A 16160-nucleotide genomic window follows, 5' to 3' on the forward strand; every position below is an offset into this window, starting at 1 on the left:
CACGAGTAGATCTGCCCCACCCAGCCACGACCCACTTAGGAACGTGTCCCAAAACCCCACTGCACCCGTGATACTGCAGAGCTAGTAAGAGCTGTGGGAAGAATGCACACACACACACACACACACACAGAGTGCTATCAGCTTTTTTTGTTAAGGTGGAAAGAGTGTGTGACAGAGTGACATGTCCTTTCAACCCGTCCTCATCTTTCTCTCCTTCTGCTTCTTCATTGTCTTCATTTCCTCTCCTCCTGTCTCTCTTTGCTTTGTATAATCTGCTCACCACGGAGAGAATGCTCAGACCCCAACTGCTCACACTCTCACAAGCACATACACACACAACCCTGGATCGATAGATTAATGGATATAATTATAATATATATAAAAAATGGTCTTCTGAATACAGACATGAATCAGAGCAGCCTCAATATATTGGGCAAAAAGAGACCATCGATCTCTGTGCAGCTCATGAAACTTGATATTGCCGCAACCCCATCGAACTGTTTTACTTTGAACACCAAGCTGTTAGCGGCATGTTTTGCTCCTGTCACATTTTAAATGGTAAATGAACAATCCTTTTTTTCCTCTTTCCTAATCTTCCGACCACTCAAAGTTATTTAACATTACATGTTATTATTCATACCCATTCATAAACTGATGGGAGGAGCTACCGAGCAAGGTGCTCCACAGCACTAGCTTGCGCGCTAGCTGGTAGTGGTAGCGGCAGGGGTTACCTCGCCGTAAGACCTGTTCGGGCATTAGCAGCTTATAAACAGCCGCGGTTTGTTTATGATTAAATACGACTTTTTCTTTAAATTTAGTAGATGCAGCTTATAAAAGGGTTCGCCTTATAACCCACATTTTACGGTCAGTGTCTAGCCCAAGGTCTCATGCACATGGTGTAGCGAAAGCGGGGATAGAACCACCGATCCTCTGAGCCACAGTCGCCGTACTCATGTCGTCTAGTTTTTCATAGCAATACACTGTGACCTTCTCTCCTCCACTCAGACATCAACACAAAGCTTTCCTTCACTTACTGGTCTTTTGCTTTCCAATTCAAAGCATCTATTCATGGACAATATGGCATTTTATGTTGTGATCACAATATGTCAGAAAATAGTAAATTTTCTCGGCAGTCAATAGAATAACTTGATGGGATTGTGTGTGATTCATTCAGTGAACTAAATACCTGACAAAATATTGCATAATGTGCAAAAAAATAAGATTCTGAAAATATATGAATGAATGAGGTTGTTAAACTTTAAGCGTATCAAAGTGTGTGTAATAGTCCCATTTTACCCATCTATGTCTGACCAAATCAATTCAGATGAACTATGGACTAAAATCACTGATTGATTGGTTCCCACTGACGTGTTACAGACTGCACTCCTGCAGCAACATGTCCACTTGTTAAATGTACTGCTGTGTTGCAAAGCTACGGGTTGGACACATTGTAATTCAAATTAACAAACTTGGAGGGCTTTACTGCACAAAACCATCGATATTCTGTCTGTTTGCTCTCCAAACCGGTTCTGAGCTCATGAATGTGTCCATGCATTCTACTGATTTACACCTGTTTTTACACCTGTCACACTTCTGAGACAGACGTGTGCAAGTGCATGTGCAATGCACACATACAGACACACACACACACCAGAGTAACTTTTAAAGTGACATGTACTTGTTCAAGATAAATGCATTAACATGGTTATCTTTGAGAGCAGATTTAGGAGGATAGATCTACTAACAACTTTGTTCTCTTTTAAACAAATGTCTACTGTGGAAAGGTTTAATCCCAAACACACCGCTTGTATTGATAATTATGGTGATGACACGACAAAAAATAACACCCACAGAATGTGGTAAACAAGTCATGATCCATGTTTGAAGACGGAGCCAGGAAGGGCCCGAGGCCTGTGCAGAAACTGACCCGTTGAGAAGTGTAGAAATATTCTGGGCTCATTATGAAACTGTAGCGTGCAGAATGTCAGATCGCTTTAGTTTCATCTAAATGAGGCTACACAATGGTTATTTATGATTGGATACAGGTCCAACATGTTAGACGCCACAGGCTCACACAGTAATGCCTCTCATTGTCCCTCCTGTTCCAGCTACACAAACCAGACCAACGCATTTACACGGCATTTAACACTGCCCATACCGACAACAAGTTCCCTTAGTATATCTTGTCTGACCTAGCAGGTGACAGCTGTCGCTCATGGGGACGGATCCACAGAGAAGTTTTCAGCAGCAGGCAGCTCTGATAAACCCTGAATACACACTGTGCAGCAGCAAACAGCACAGGAGCCAGTGAACTGACCGTCACATGAGACAACAACTACTACTGTTCATTGATCACAATTTTTCTCTTGAATGATTCAATATAAGTTTGAAGAATTCCTGGGATCCATTTTTACATGTGTGTCTTTTCTCTGGTAATATGTGGACAGTAACTAAGTGTTATTTGGTCTTTAGTTTGTGTTTTTATCAATGTTAGATTTAAAAGAAAGAAACATTGCTTTCACATATTCCTTATGAAGCTGCACACACACACACCAACACACTAAGAGAATTCTTCAGAGCTTTATTGTCTTGCTGAGCATTACTAAGTTACACACGGTGAGTCACAATCAGCAGCGGTGGATGCAGAGAGTTGTGTTCTCTTGTGGGCGGGACTCAACCAGGCTACGTTCATGTTACTCTAACTGTTTATTTTGTGGGGTTCCCACAGCAGAGCAGCTGGGACGCTATGCCAACACACATACGCACACACACACACACAAACACACACACAGCGTGGTGGCCTGACATAACCACTACCTCTCCTCTCAGTGTCAGGTCCAGGTCACACTCTGATTCTCTTTCATCTCTCCGTCCTTTTCTGGTTATTTTTTATTTATCTGTGTGTGTGTTAGAGTGTTCTGCAGCCGGCTGGGCTTTTAAAACCTCCCCATCTCTTTCATGTACCCATGCTTCAGGCTAAAAGAGAACTCCACAAACCAGACACAGTTTGTTCTCTGTCTCCCTGCAGAGGTCTCAGGTCAGCTGGATGTCAGTCACCCACACAGGGGTAGTTTTGACCTCTGTAACTCACTTGCATCGTGTCTCTTCTACTCCAATCTGCTATGATGCTAACAGAGAGGTTTATTCAAATCCAGAATGCATCATAGACAAATAATGTGTAGATCTGGGCATCAGTTTATCCATTTAGTTTTCTGTACTCAGGCAAACGTGCAGTGTGCGTGTATATGTTAACTTTGTGAGGTAAAAACAAACAAATCAAAGTCAATATGGTAAAAATGCAAAGATGTTAGACAGACATGTTCCTGGTGAGATTAGATGATGGGAATGAATTACAAGATACTTATTGTTTATTAAAGGTGTTCCAAATGTTTCTAAGGTCGTTGCTGCACGGCTTGCTTGGGACTTGTTGTTGGGAACTTTTGTTTTTGGTAAAAGGTTTGGAGAAACAGCGTTTTGAAACAGCGTTTTTAAAACGTAACCCACATGTTGCAAAAACTTGGTGAAGAGGTTCATGTTAGGATAGGTCGTAAAACTGTGGAAAACAAAGCTGAACCTAGAACTTTGCTTTCAAAAGCTAGACGGGAAGCTTCAGCTTACCTGTTGTTAAGCTCCTGTCGTGGAAAAGAACAAATATCAATCAATATCTAAAGAGTTATATCTCCAGAGGAGCATGAACATGCTCAAGCAATTTAGAGAAACATTATGGCCAGGGTTAGAACTTGAGAGGAGCTACATGACGTCACTCTGCTTCGACCCTTAGAAAAATTAGCAAAGTAACTGAGAATAAACTATCAATATTCTTGGTCAGCCGAAAACAGACACATTTATCAGTCAGTGTTCAAGTAAAGACCAGAGCCAGAGTAAGGAATAAAACCCCTCATTGAGTTCTGCTGTCTGGCCATCCTTCATGTTTGTAGTGAAGAGCTTGTGGGCTGCGTTTCTCGCTGCCTGTGGCGACTGAATGTGTCTCTCTGTGGTCGTCCGTTGTCCCGCTATGTCACCATCACTCACCTTCATCAGCTGGGCCAGAGCACGCCACTATGAACCGGTTCACAACGCGCACACCAAGCCCCCCCCCACTCCCTACACACACACCCAACAAGCCCCTCACACACACACACACACACATACACACACACACACCTACACACACACGCACACGCACACGCACACACAGTGAGTGCAGCTCGGTCACCCTTGCCAGGCTCATACACAGAAAGGTCAGGCATGAAGAGTCCAGAAACACACACACACACACACACACACACACACACACACACAAACACACACACGAGGAGCTGGTAAGGCCTTAGGGAGTGCTCAGTGAAGCAGGGAGCAAACATCAAACCGCTCCAACCAGGAGAAAGAGAGAGAGTGCGAGAGAGAGAGAGAGAGAGTGCGAGAGAGAGAGAGAGAGAGAGAGAGTGCGAGAGGGAGAGAGAGAGAGAGAGTGCGAGAGGGAGAGAGAGAGTGCGAGAGGGAGAGGGAGAGGGAGAGATAGAGACAGAGATATAGAGAGAGAGAGAGAGAGAGAGAGAGAGTGCGAGAGGGAGAGGGAGAGAGAGTGCGAGAGAGACAGAGATAGAGAGAGAGAGAGAGAGAGAGAGAGAGAGAGAGGGAGAGAGAGAGAAAAGCAGCACAGAGATTTCTCCTGAGATTTGAGTAGTGAGGGTCTCCACACACACACATACCCACCCACCCACACACACACACACACACACATACCCACCCACCCACCCACCCACACACACATACCCACCCACCCACACACACACACACACACACACACACACACACACACACACACACACACACACACACACACACACACACACACACACACACACACACAGTCAGAACCTGGTACCTTCACCTCAACATCTAAGTTGTTATTATGACTGGGAAACAGAGCTTTTTCGGACAGATTCCTGCAACTTAACCTTTCACCATACAGAGTTTACACAAAGGCCAACGTGAATATTCACATTCTGTGTATTCCACCAAAAATGTAAGATTTGCAATGCTCCACAATCATTGATTCATAAGTTGGCTCCTCACCGTCACAAGCAAGTTCACATATCCCAGATGGTGTCTTTATAATCTTTCCTTTGTGTGTCACATAGAGCACCATTTGCAATATCAGTATCCATATTTTTGTGTGGCGGTATGAAAAAGATTTATGACATCGACATTCGTTTTTATTATCAACCAACTGCAGAATAAAAAAACTAAACAATACACCGTGAAATATGAACGTTTTGGATTTGGTGTGGATAAAGTAGGCTCGTGGAGATGGATGGGCTCAAATCTTTTAATTCTCATGTGATTTATTTCAACAAATTATTAGTTTGGTCTGAAATCTGTCAAACTGCAGGTTTTCGGTTAGAAATGTGTTGCCTCTTTTCCAAAGAAGATACTCAGGTGATGTCACTCAATGGAGTGACATCACCTGATGTCACCCTTCTGTAAAGTTCCTCAGACTTGACAGAAGTCCAGAGCCAGAGGACAGCGACAGACCGGCTGTAGAGAGGTCGAGGCGACTAAACGTTAAACTGAGTCAGAAAGAAAATGGAGAACATCCTCCTCCTAAATTTGAAGTTCTCAAAACTGACACTATGTAGAGCCCCCCAGGTCTTCATTAGGCAGGATGGGATCACGTTTGGGGGGTCTTCTCAATCTGTCCTTCATGGGATATGTAAAAAAAATATTTTTCTGCATCTTGTGATTCACAATTTTAAAGCCATCAAAAAGAAATACAAAAACGTAGCAGCTGTGAAGGTACTATATTTAACAGATATAATACCCCCATATTTGTTTTATATGGATATCATACAAACTGCCATGAGATTGAATTATCATGCGCTTTCATTAAACCAATATATACTGTGAAATGTGCGAGTGTGGCGGGACAACAGCACCGAGTTCTACTGGTGGCCCCACTGGGACTATAATGTAGAGAAAGACACCAGCACAGAGGACTCAATAAGGAATTCAACACCTCTGGAAGACTTTATACAGACTGGAGACCAATTAAAGGACATAGCACATTCTAAAGCTCCGCAACAGCCATGTTTTTATCAAGGCATTTTCCAATATTCACTGCATTAAATCCAACCCCAACACATCCATAACATCCTTTAGTGTTCTCCAGCGCCTCACTATCATGCTGCAGCATTGCACACGTCAGATAAAACTGAGCCGACATCCTGATATACAGAAGTATAATCTTGCAAATCAGAATCAGCTTTATTGGCCATGTGTGTGTACACATACATGGAATTTGACTCCGCTTACACATTTCCACTAAGTCCTTTTGAAGTGAAATATCCTACCAATTCAACTTTTTTCTTCTTCTATACGTGAGAGCAGCAAGAACAACCCAAAGCGAAAGTACATTATGCTGCTAATGCGGGACAGAAGTAGCTCTTTGGTTTTAGGTAAGACAAAATGGAAGTGAGAGTCACATGTTCGTCTTTCCATATTTTGAGGAATCGTTTTGTTCTGTGTCTGATGTTCACAGCACTAGAAGCAACCACAACAGCTGAGTCGTGAAACCAATGTGGAAGTTGCAGTTCTTCCAACAGCTCAGAACCAACCACAGTAACCTGACTACATGGAAATCAAAGAGACACCTATATGCAATCGTTCAAAGCTAATATAGCCCCCACCTGCTCTTTGAAGAGCCATGCATTTAAGCTTTTGTTGTTTCACACTATTAACAGTTTTGACAACATTAAGGCCCTGAATGTCCCATCACCATGGTTCTCATATGCCTGAACCCTTACTCTTTTATATTCATTCATATGAATGAGTAACTTCCCTGTGTGTACAGACTTAAAACCTTTATCCTTAATGAACGCTGTACTAGCAGCACATGGACAGTGACACTTCATAATACATTTTTCTCAGTAGCCCAATCACTCTAAAAATGAAAAAGACATTGGCTGCCATGGAGTGACTACAGCTGTAAAGAATACTTACAGATTTATTTATAATGTTGACATTTATACATCAACATTCAAATTCAAACTTTTATTTTCATTGAGTTTAAAGTCTGAGAATGAAATATTCTCATTAATTCCATATTTGTTGGCGTTTAACCTTTCAAAGGCAGGCAGGCACTAATAAATTACATTTGTTAAAAAACGCTAGATGTATTAAATAAGACTTGATCAATTACTCAAATGAAGTATTTTGATGGCGACCATTTTTCCATTTTTTTAGAGGGATAATGTTAAACAGAAGCTTTGGATGTAAACATGACTGTGACTGCGCCACAAGCCTGGACATAGAGCTAAAGAGCCTTAGTTTCAATAGATAGTAGTTATTGTTTTATTAATAAGATAACAAAGCTTGAAATGGCTACAGTTAGAAGCGTGTTTCTATAGCTCGACATGTGTCTCACTACGACTGCCACTCATTTGTCAAACACACTTATTGTAAGTCGCTTTGGATAAAAGTGTCAGCTTAATGTAATGTAATGTAATGAATGCAGCATTGAGCAGTGAAGTCCAAATGTTTCCCACCAAAAAGAGGGCTGACACGAGTTACTTCATGTTTTCCTGCAGTCTGGCAGCTAAAATGCTGTAAACAGGTTGTCATGTCACTGAGAGACAGGCTGAGCCTTGTCCACCTGAGCGAAGGTTAACAATATTCTAAAATGACGAACGAGAAGCTGCCATGTTTCACTTCTTTAACATGCGATGGGTGAGTGCAGGAGCAATTAGTAGCTGTGCAGAACTTCACACCTTGGCCGGGCATCAAACTCTCCGTAATCCCAGAAAGATATTTTGAAAGGCATTTGGAAGACATTGCAGCAGCCCTCAACACTAAGAAACATGCAACCACCCAACTGAAAAAAGTGTCCCAGCCGTCCCTGTTTCAGTTCTCCCTGAGGCAGCAGTGGTTTGGGCTGAAGAGGCAGTAGTCACAAAGCAAAACCAACAGCCAGTAGTGTCTCTTCCTCATATTCCACTGGAGCTTTGCACGCTCTGAACTCAGGATTGCGTCAATGTTGAATCAGTGTGGTTCCAAACCAAATGCTTAGTGCAAAGTGTTGCCAAGTGATGACATTTGATCTGGTTTACTTTTCTCCAGAGTGAGCTTTAATACAGCTAACCAACACATCGGCAACTCCAGGTAGGAGGTGTCCCAAAGGCTTTACAAGGCAACCAAACTTATGAAGATATTCAAAAGGGATGCTTAAAGATTAAACAAAGACATGAGCAGTTTGACCAACACCCTGAAGAGATGAGCCTGGGGTGTGTGCAGCAGTTCAACACCCAGGATGTAGAAGAGGCTGCGGGCCAGGATTGCAATAATGAGCTGATAGAAAAGTGACTGAGCAGGAATTTGGGAGGAATTTGAAGGATTTGAAGAAGTGATGATCATTCAATGTTGTTCAGGGAATATGAGACTGAAACCAATTGTTCACAGTCAAATGCTGCTCATTGTTTTTCAGACTGAGAATGTGGCAGCATGCATGCTTAGCCTGCAGTCTAATGCGAGTCAGCCAATCCCATAGACACACCAGTGGCTGTCCGATCAGACCGAGCGTCCTCTATCAATGCATATCCTCATTGTCACTGAATGTAGAGTCTGTTGCAAACATCTGTCACAAATGACAAATTCTGACTAGTTTCACCCCCAATCACAAGTTCTCTGGTCTGAGCATGTTCAGAGAATAAGAACACATTTGTTATCGACCAAACCCCTTGAGAGGAGGCTTGTGGTATTTTATGGATTGATAATTGTCCATCAATTTGGTCAGAGAAGCCTTACGTTGCCAAACCTTTATTTTAGAATATAATCCTTCAAAAAAGCTTGTGGGGCATTTGCAGTTCTGCTCCAGGACTTAGTTGGTCGTGGCATAGTAACGAGTACAGATTGGGTTGGGGCTGTGTTGTTGCATAAAGCTTTGGGCTTGGATCAGTGTGAAGAGAGAGTGTGTGTTGTTGACGTGTTGCATTATCCTGGAAAATGACTCCTGGATGTAATAAAGAAAAACTATACCCAGAGCTGCCAACTTTTCAAAAAACCTTGCCGTGAGATTTTGTGTGAGAGACTTGAGAGCCTCGATACCTCAGTCTCTCTGCTCCTCTCTGCTCCTCTCTGCTCCTCTCTGCCGGCGGTTCCCCAGTCGCGTGAGTTTCTACCGCGACTGTCTGTTTGGGGTAAATAGGATGTCTATGCAGCAAATAGGTTTACAGATGCGCTCCTTAGCGCCATCTATCGTCGGGGAGTTTTAAAAGGAACCAACGTGCCTCAGACTTTTTTTTTGCCGTGAGATATTGGTTGTGTGGCGTGTGAAAACATGAAAAAGCGTGTGTCACAAAGCAAAACCGTGAGAGTCTTGCCGTGCTCCTCAACTACAAAAAGACCAAATGTATGCTGTTTAACCGAAAACAATTAATCTTCCCCAGCCCTCCCAAGATCTACTGTGCTGATGGCTCGGAGCTGGAGTTTGTCAGCTCCTACAAATACCTCGGCTTCTGGTTGGACTCATCGCTCTCATTTAACATACACATCACTAACCTTCTGGCTAAAGTTAAAGCTAGACTGGGTTTCCTTTATCAAAACAAGGCCTTCTTCGCACACTCTGCCAAATTTGCCCTTGTGAAAATGACCATCCTTCCTCTATTTGATTATGGCAATATAATTTCTAAAATGGTACTGAAGACCACCCTCAGAAAACTGGACACACTCCACTACTCAGCAATCCGTTTTGCCACATGTGTACCCTTCACCACCCACCACTGTGGTCTTCACAGACTGGTGGATTGGCCCTCCCTCCACACCAGGCGGCTACAACATTTGCAGCTGGTGGTCTATAAATCCATCTTGGGAACGACCCCTCTCTACCTTTCAAACCTTCTGAACATTTCTGTCAGCATTCACCATTTACGGTCCAGTGGTTTCATTACGTTCATCATTCCAAAAGTCCGTACAGTGTTTGGTCAAAATGCCTTTCATGTTGTCGCTGCAAATGACTGCAACTCACTACAACTCACTACAAAACACACTCAAACTAACAGCTCCCACCTCTCAACATATTCAAACAAAAGCTGCAGCAAGTTATAGTTGACTTCTGTACTTGCTGACCAGCCCTCACTTCTTTCTCTTCCATTCAATTTTTTGATTTGTATATATTTTATTATTATTATTATTATTATTATTATTATTATTATTATTATTATTATGTATATTATATATAAATATATATATTAATTAATTTTGTCATTTTTAGCCTCTTATTTTCTATTTTATTATTATTTTTTATGTGTGTGTCATCCTTTATTGTATCTGTCTTGTGGACTGTGCTGCTGCCTCCAGGTCAGCATTGTAAATGAGAATTGGTTCTCAACTAATTTTATCTGGTTAAATAAAGATCAAATAAAATAAAAAATTAAATAAAGAGTTGGTAGCTCTGTATACCTTCAGGTTTCAGGCAGGTCTGAAGCCCCAGGTTCACTGCATGTTGATTAAGTTTTGGTAAGTTTATTGATTGCAAACTTGTTGAGGGGCTGCTGTCATGTTCTGCCCGTGGCCCTTTGAAATTGTTATTTCTGCCATCTCAGTCACAACTGATATAGACAATCTCATGCCTCCCGCCTCTGAACGGGCCGTGTTCTGATCCCAATGTGTCCTGTATGTGTTCTGGCTGCTTTCACAGCTGTCCACTTGTCACATCTAACTGTCAGCCTTATTAAAAAGGCTGTCTGTGTTTGCATGCAAGCACTTCACATGTGGAACTCTTCTCGTGTATTTACATGTCCCTGTGCATGCATGCATGCACGCTGGGTGTGCATGTGCACATTCTGCATGCATTCATACATACCAATGAGCAGCGGTTCAGGGCTATTTATAGAGCAGCTATATTAGCTCACCGTATGTGTCAGCTGCTGCTCTCAAAATGGCCACAGAATGCACGAGCAACAGCAGGAAAACTAGGTGGGAAAGTAGGTAGAACAAACAAAAGTGCTTGCTCACAACCTCAGAGAGGATGTGTGCGTGCCCGCGTGCATGCGCATGTGTGTGCCAGCTATGGCCGCGTGACAGGCTGGGAGCTGCAGGGCATTTTTGTTGTCTAACAGGTTCACAAAATATACATGTACGCAAATGTGCATACAGAGCTGGAGTTGCTAATATAACACTTGAGAGAGTAAACACACACACACACATGTGAATCCCAACAAGTTGAGCCTGTTCAGCACAGCAGAGCAACCTCTGAGTCACACTCGCTTGTCAGACTTGTGTCCCACTGACAGCAATGACTTGTTCCTGAGCAAATCCGTCCATAGGAATGTGTGTGTGTGTGTGTGTGTGTGTGTTAGGAAGATGAGAGAGAGCCTGGAGAGAGAGAGAGAGAGAGAGAGAGAGAGAGAGAGAGAGAGAGAGAGAGAGAGAGAGAGAGAGAGAGATTGGTGAAGGGCAAGAGGACGATCATGATTGAAGGAGTAAGCTTTAACAGCAGGGAGAGACAGTCAAGGATATGTAGCTATCTATTCACACTGATTGTGTGTGTGTGTGTGTGTGTGTGTGTGTGTGTGTGTGTACGTGTGATCGTGCGTGCGTGCGCATGTGTGTTACACGACAGTCAAACAGATATTAATGAATTCCTTCAGCAGGGCAGAGCAGCAGAGAGGTGGGCGTTGATGAGTGCTGAGGGAAATCTCTGTGCCTGCCGACCAAACAAAGCTACCCCTCACCGCTGAGACGGACACTCAGACTGCCTCTCTGCATCCAGCAGCCTCTTCCTGTCTCTCTCTCTCTTTTCCATCACCACACATTCTAACTCACTTGATGAAGCAGCGAGCTCCCTCGAATGTGTATCCTTCCTCCCATCCTGTTGGTAAATCTGTGAGGACAGGGGGGATGAGAAAACACAAGACACAGAAACATAAGCAGCTGTGCAGACACGACGCTGATTTTACACGCACGCACACACACACACACACACCACACACACCACACACACACACACACACACACACGCACATACACACACGCACACACACACACACACACACACACACACACACACACACACACACACACACACACACACACAGTGACTGGACTACAAATAGCTCGATGGATTGTGCCCTTTAACGCAGTCCCCTCCCCAGTAACCAGAGCAGATGCAGTAGCTCCTCCACCATTGTGTCAATATGTGCAGTGCTCAGCCTCCAGCTGTTTGAACACACTGCTGATGTGATGTGCACGTCCCGATGCCTTCCCACCCGTCATCCCCCTTCCCGTAGCGGCAGATGTGTCTTTTATTTGTGAATATCGGCTCTGCGCTGACACACTGCGTTGTTGTTGAAGCAGCCCGCGCCTCTACGTGCTCAGAAACACTGGGTGTCTGCAACCGAGCGCCCGTTCACTGGGAAATATGTCAACCGCCACTGCAGCGAATCGGCTCCGAAATCGGTTCACGCCTACGTGACGGAACTTTTAAAAAGTGTGTCGCAAAGTGTCCAGGTGGAGGGGGGGTCGTGCGTAACGGCCCGCCAGAGGAGCGCGAGCAGAGCAGAGAAGGCTGTTGCTTTGCTGCAGAGAGAACACATCTCCCCTCATCGCCTCCGCGGATCTCGCACTTTGTCGCCCCTTTCCTCCCCACCGCGACGCGTGGACAACCTCAACCTCTCCCAGGTGCTGCGTGTGCGCGTGTTTGGCGTGTACACACATTGTCCGGTTGTTTACCTGGAGTTTTCCTGTGCCCCGTGATCACAGCCTCTCCAGTAACTGGATGCAACCAGGTTGTGCTCTTTGCTTCTTCGCTGTTGGTGGAAGAAAACGGGGGAAAGGTGAACAGAGAACCCGAAAAAAGACAAACAGGAAAAATGCGTCGGAGACATAAGCAATGCGTATCCATAAATCCATGTGCCCGCGTCATATTTACTTGATGAAGAATATGCGTCCATCCCGAGTCACCCCATAACTCCAAGAAGAGGGGAGGCAGGAGAGCCAGTCCGGCTTAGGATCCGCCGCCATGTCTAGCTGAGAGCTCTACTGCTCTGGGTTACTACACAGGGGCTGGAGTGCGCGGCGCCGTGCCAAGCGCGCTCACGTACAATCCCTTGCGCGCTCCTAGAAAAGATGAGAGCGCGCTTCGAGGATAAAGACACAAGTAATGATTTTCTGCCACGTGAGGGCAGGCAGTGGGGAATCATTTTTTTTGGCAGACGTTGTTATGAGTTTGTGACTACATAATAAACGTGAACTCACACGTGTAATGTGTGTGTGTGTCTGTGTGTCTGTGTGTGTGTGTATATATATATATATATATATATATATATATATATATATATATATATATATATATATATATATATATACATATATATATATATATATATACATATATATACATATACATATGTATATATGTATATATACATATATATAGATACATATATATATACATATATATCTATATATATACATATATATCCATATATATATGTATATATACATATATGTATATATATATAGATACATATATATATATATATATACATATATGTATCTATATATATATATATATATATATATATATATATATATATATATATATATATATATAGATATGGGTGGGTTGGTTGCATCTGAACGTGAGAGGTGGGAGTTAAAAATGGTCGAGATCGCCACATCTCCCCATGACCTTCACATCTTTGTAGTGGAGTAGTTTAGGTTGACATACTCATTCATCCATACATACACCACTGACTCCTTCCATATCCTCACACCTGTCTTATTTTTTACGATTAATTTAATCAAATACTTTTGAACCTTCTGTGGACTCCCTCTTGTTAGAAGCCTGAGCCCCGTCTGTACCAAACAAAGCTGTAGCGTAAGTTCAGTCAGAAGAACCGTCCCAGCACAAATCACTTCCCAGCATGTTCACTCATCATTTCCTTGCTGTAATTGCTCGGGGCTGTCAATCATAAAATCAGCTGTTTAGATCAACTGGTCTCTTCTATCCAATAGCACAACAAATTAATGACATCTTTCGACCATCCTCTTGCTGCCGTCTCTTTTAAATATGACTACGGTCATGTTGCTGTTCCGCAGCCCTCCTTGACATTCACGTGGTTATTACCCGTGTTCTCCAGCCTGAACAGAAACACAAAGTTATAGCTATTTTATCATTTTCATTGTGATTGGTCAGTGAAACTAGAATCTCGAATCCAGAAACTAGAATCTCAGAATTTACTGATGACCCCTTTCCCACAGAGGGTTATGTGTGTCTGGTGAGTGAAATGCTTGTTGTGTTACGTTTTTTTTTTTACATTTAAAGTCGTATTTAATTATAAATAAGCTACAGCTCTGCTGTTGCTGCTCGATTGGGGGTGCTGGTCCTGAGCCTCTCCCTGCCAAGGTGTGCAGCTGTCATGTCAATCATTAAGCTTCTGCCTCACCAGCTCCTCGTTGCAGCAGCATTCACTCCACTTCAACCTCTTCAACCGAGGCGAAGACATTAATCAGCATGCAGCATCCCAGCCGTCTTCTCGATCAGATAAATATGGTCAAGCTGCTTTGTCAATCATTTCTCTTGGCGTTCCCTCTGTTCAACGGGAGAAGTATTACTGTAAGTTTTGTAATTGAGGCAGGCCTCAATTAGCCTACATCTACAATGGTATCTAGAAGGCTTGTTTGGGGACATATTTATTCCATGTTTCCACAGGGTATTAGAATATCTAGAGTTTGCCTTGGTACTAAAACTTCATGTCTTCAAAACTTATAATCACAGGTTCTGTTCCAAAAACGTTGTAAGCAGGAATATGCCCTGGTCATTGTTGACCTCATCACAAACCGCGATAAGCATACTCAGTTGGCATAACAGCCACAGCCTCTTCAATGGTGTGTATTTGTCTTGACTTGACTTGGTTGTGATTTATGTTCTTCCGTAGGCTTTCAAAGGATATCTCAGTGGTTCTCCCTCTACTCCAGATTTGATTGATATCTGCATCGTTTGAGGTATTTGACCACAGAAGCATTAATGTCTAGGACCAGCAAGACAAACACAAACAGCTCACTTTCAAACCTAAATCTGTCGTCAGCCTAAATGTGGGCGTTAATCTTAAAGATTTATGCATTACACAGTTAGCTGCCACACAAGTCATCACCGCAACCTTTCAGGTGGAAGTGAAAGTGCTTACTCCGTAAATGTGCCTCGCTCAGCCTTGATATACATATGCATAAAACTTGTTGTGAAGTTCTTGATTTACAGTTATTTGACCTTCACAAATGGTCCTCTCAGATAACTTGTGTTTCTGGTCAGCTGATTTCAACATTACAGTCACATCTGGTCACAATCATTTAGCTCATCAAAGCTTTAAAAAATACTAGAAATGAACTATACTTGTATAGCGCTTTTCCAGTCTTGCAACCACTCAAAGCACCTCAACACTACATGTCATCATTCACACCCATTCACAAACTGATGGGAGGAGCTACCATGCAAGGTGCCACCTGCCCATAAGAACTATCGAACATTCATTCATACTCATTCGTACACCTGCCCACGCAGGAACAGTCTGCACGGGCAAACTGGGGGTTAAGTGTCTTGGCCAAAGACACATCGACATAGACTAGCGGAGCCGGGGATCGAACCACTGATCCTTTGATTGCAGGACGTCTCTACTCTACCACTGAGTCAGCCTAAAATGTTGCTACTCAATCCCAGTCACCTTAATGTGGATGATATTAATTGATGGGAGGCAACAAGTGGTTTTCAGTACTTTGCCAGTTGCTTGTCTGCCAATCTGTTTAGTTATGTGTCTGTGGTCAGATTTGTCAGAGTAATAGTGTCAGGTCACGTAGTCACAAATCTTTTTAGGTGTACAACAAATAAAATAAAAACTAGGGCGCCCAGATGGCTCACATAGAAGGGCGGGCATCCGATGCACCGTGGCGGAGTGTTACCTCAGCAGCTCTGTTCAAATCCAATCAGGCTCATGGCTGGATGTCATCCCCTCTTTCTCTTTCCTTCTCCCTTCAGGAGTACATGGGTTACAAGTTGGGAAAGGGCCATTCGCCCACTCACTTTACACCCTGTTGATCTATTCTTCTTATTTATTCATTTGTTTTTCATCGCGTTCTTCTCTAGATAACTACTATTCATAGCTTTCTGC

General features: G+C 43.2%; 1 protein-coding gene across 12 annotated transcripts in view; it reads right to left on the reverse strand.

The window, feature by feature from the left end:
* The window catches only part of LOC137791243 (pleckstrin homology domain-containing family A member 5-like), a 167350-nt gene extending 154297 nt beyond the window's left edge, over positions 1–13053 (reverse strand). For all 12 annotated transcript variants that reach the window (XR_011078018.1, XM_068585963.1, XM_068585955.1 and 9 more), the window contains exons 1-3: positions 12926–13053; positions 12727–12803; positions 11821–11878 (exon numbers count right to left, since the gene is read on the reverse strand). Coding sequence is in view for 11 of the 12 variants with exons in the window: in XM_068585963.1 (XP_068442064.1) it covers positions 11821–11878; positions 12727–12803; positions 12926–13017 (227 nt within the window). In the remaining variant the exon portion in view is untranslated. The remainder of the gene's footprint in view (positions 1–11820; positions 11879–12726; positions 12804–12925) is intronic.
* Between the last annotated feature and the right edge of the window lie 3107 nt (positions 13054–16160).

Source organism: Clinocottus analis, unplaced genomic scaffold (assembly GCF_023055335.1).
Source record: "Clinocottus analis isolate CAN_PGR_092001 unplaced genomic scaffold, fCliAna1.0.p SCAF_20, whole genome shotgun sequence".
NCBI lineage: Eukaryota > Metazoa > Chordata > Actinopteri > Perciformes > Cottidae > Clinocottus > Clinocottus analis.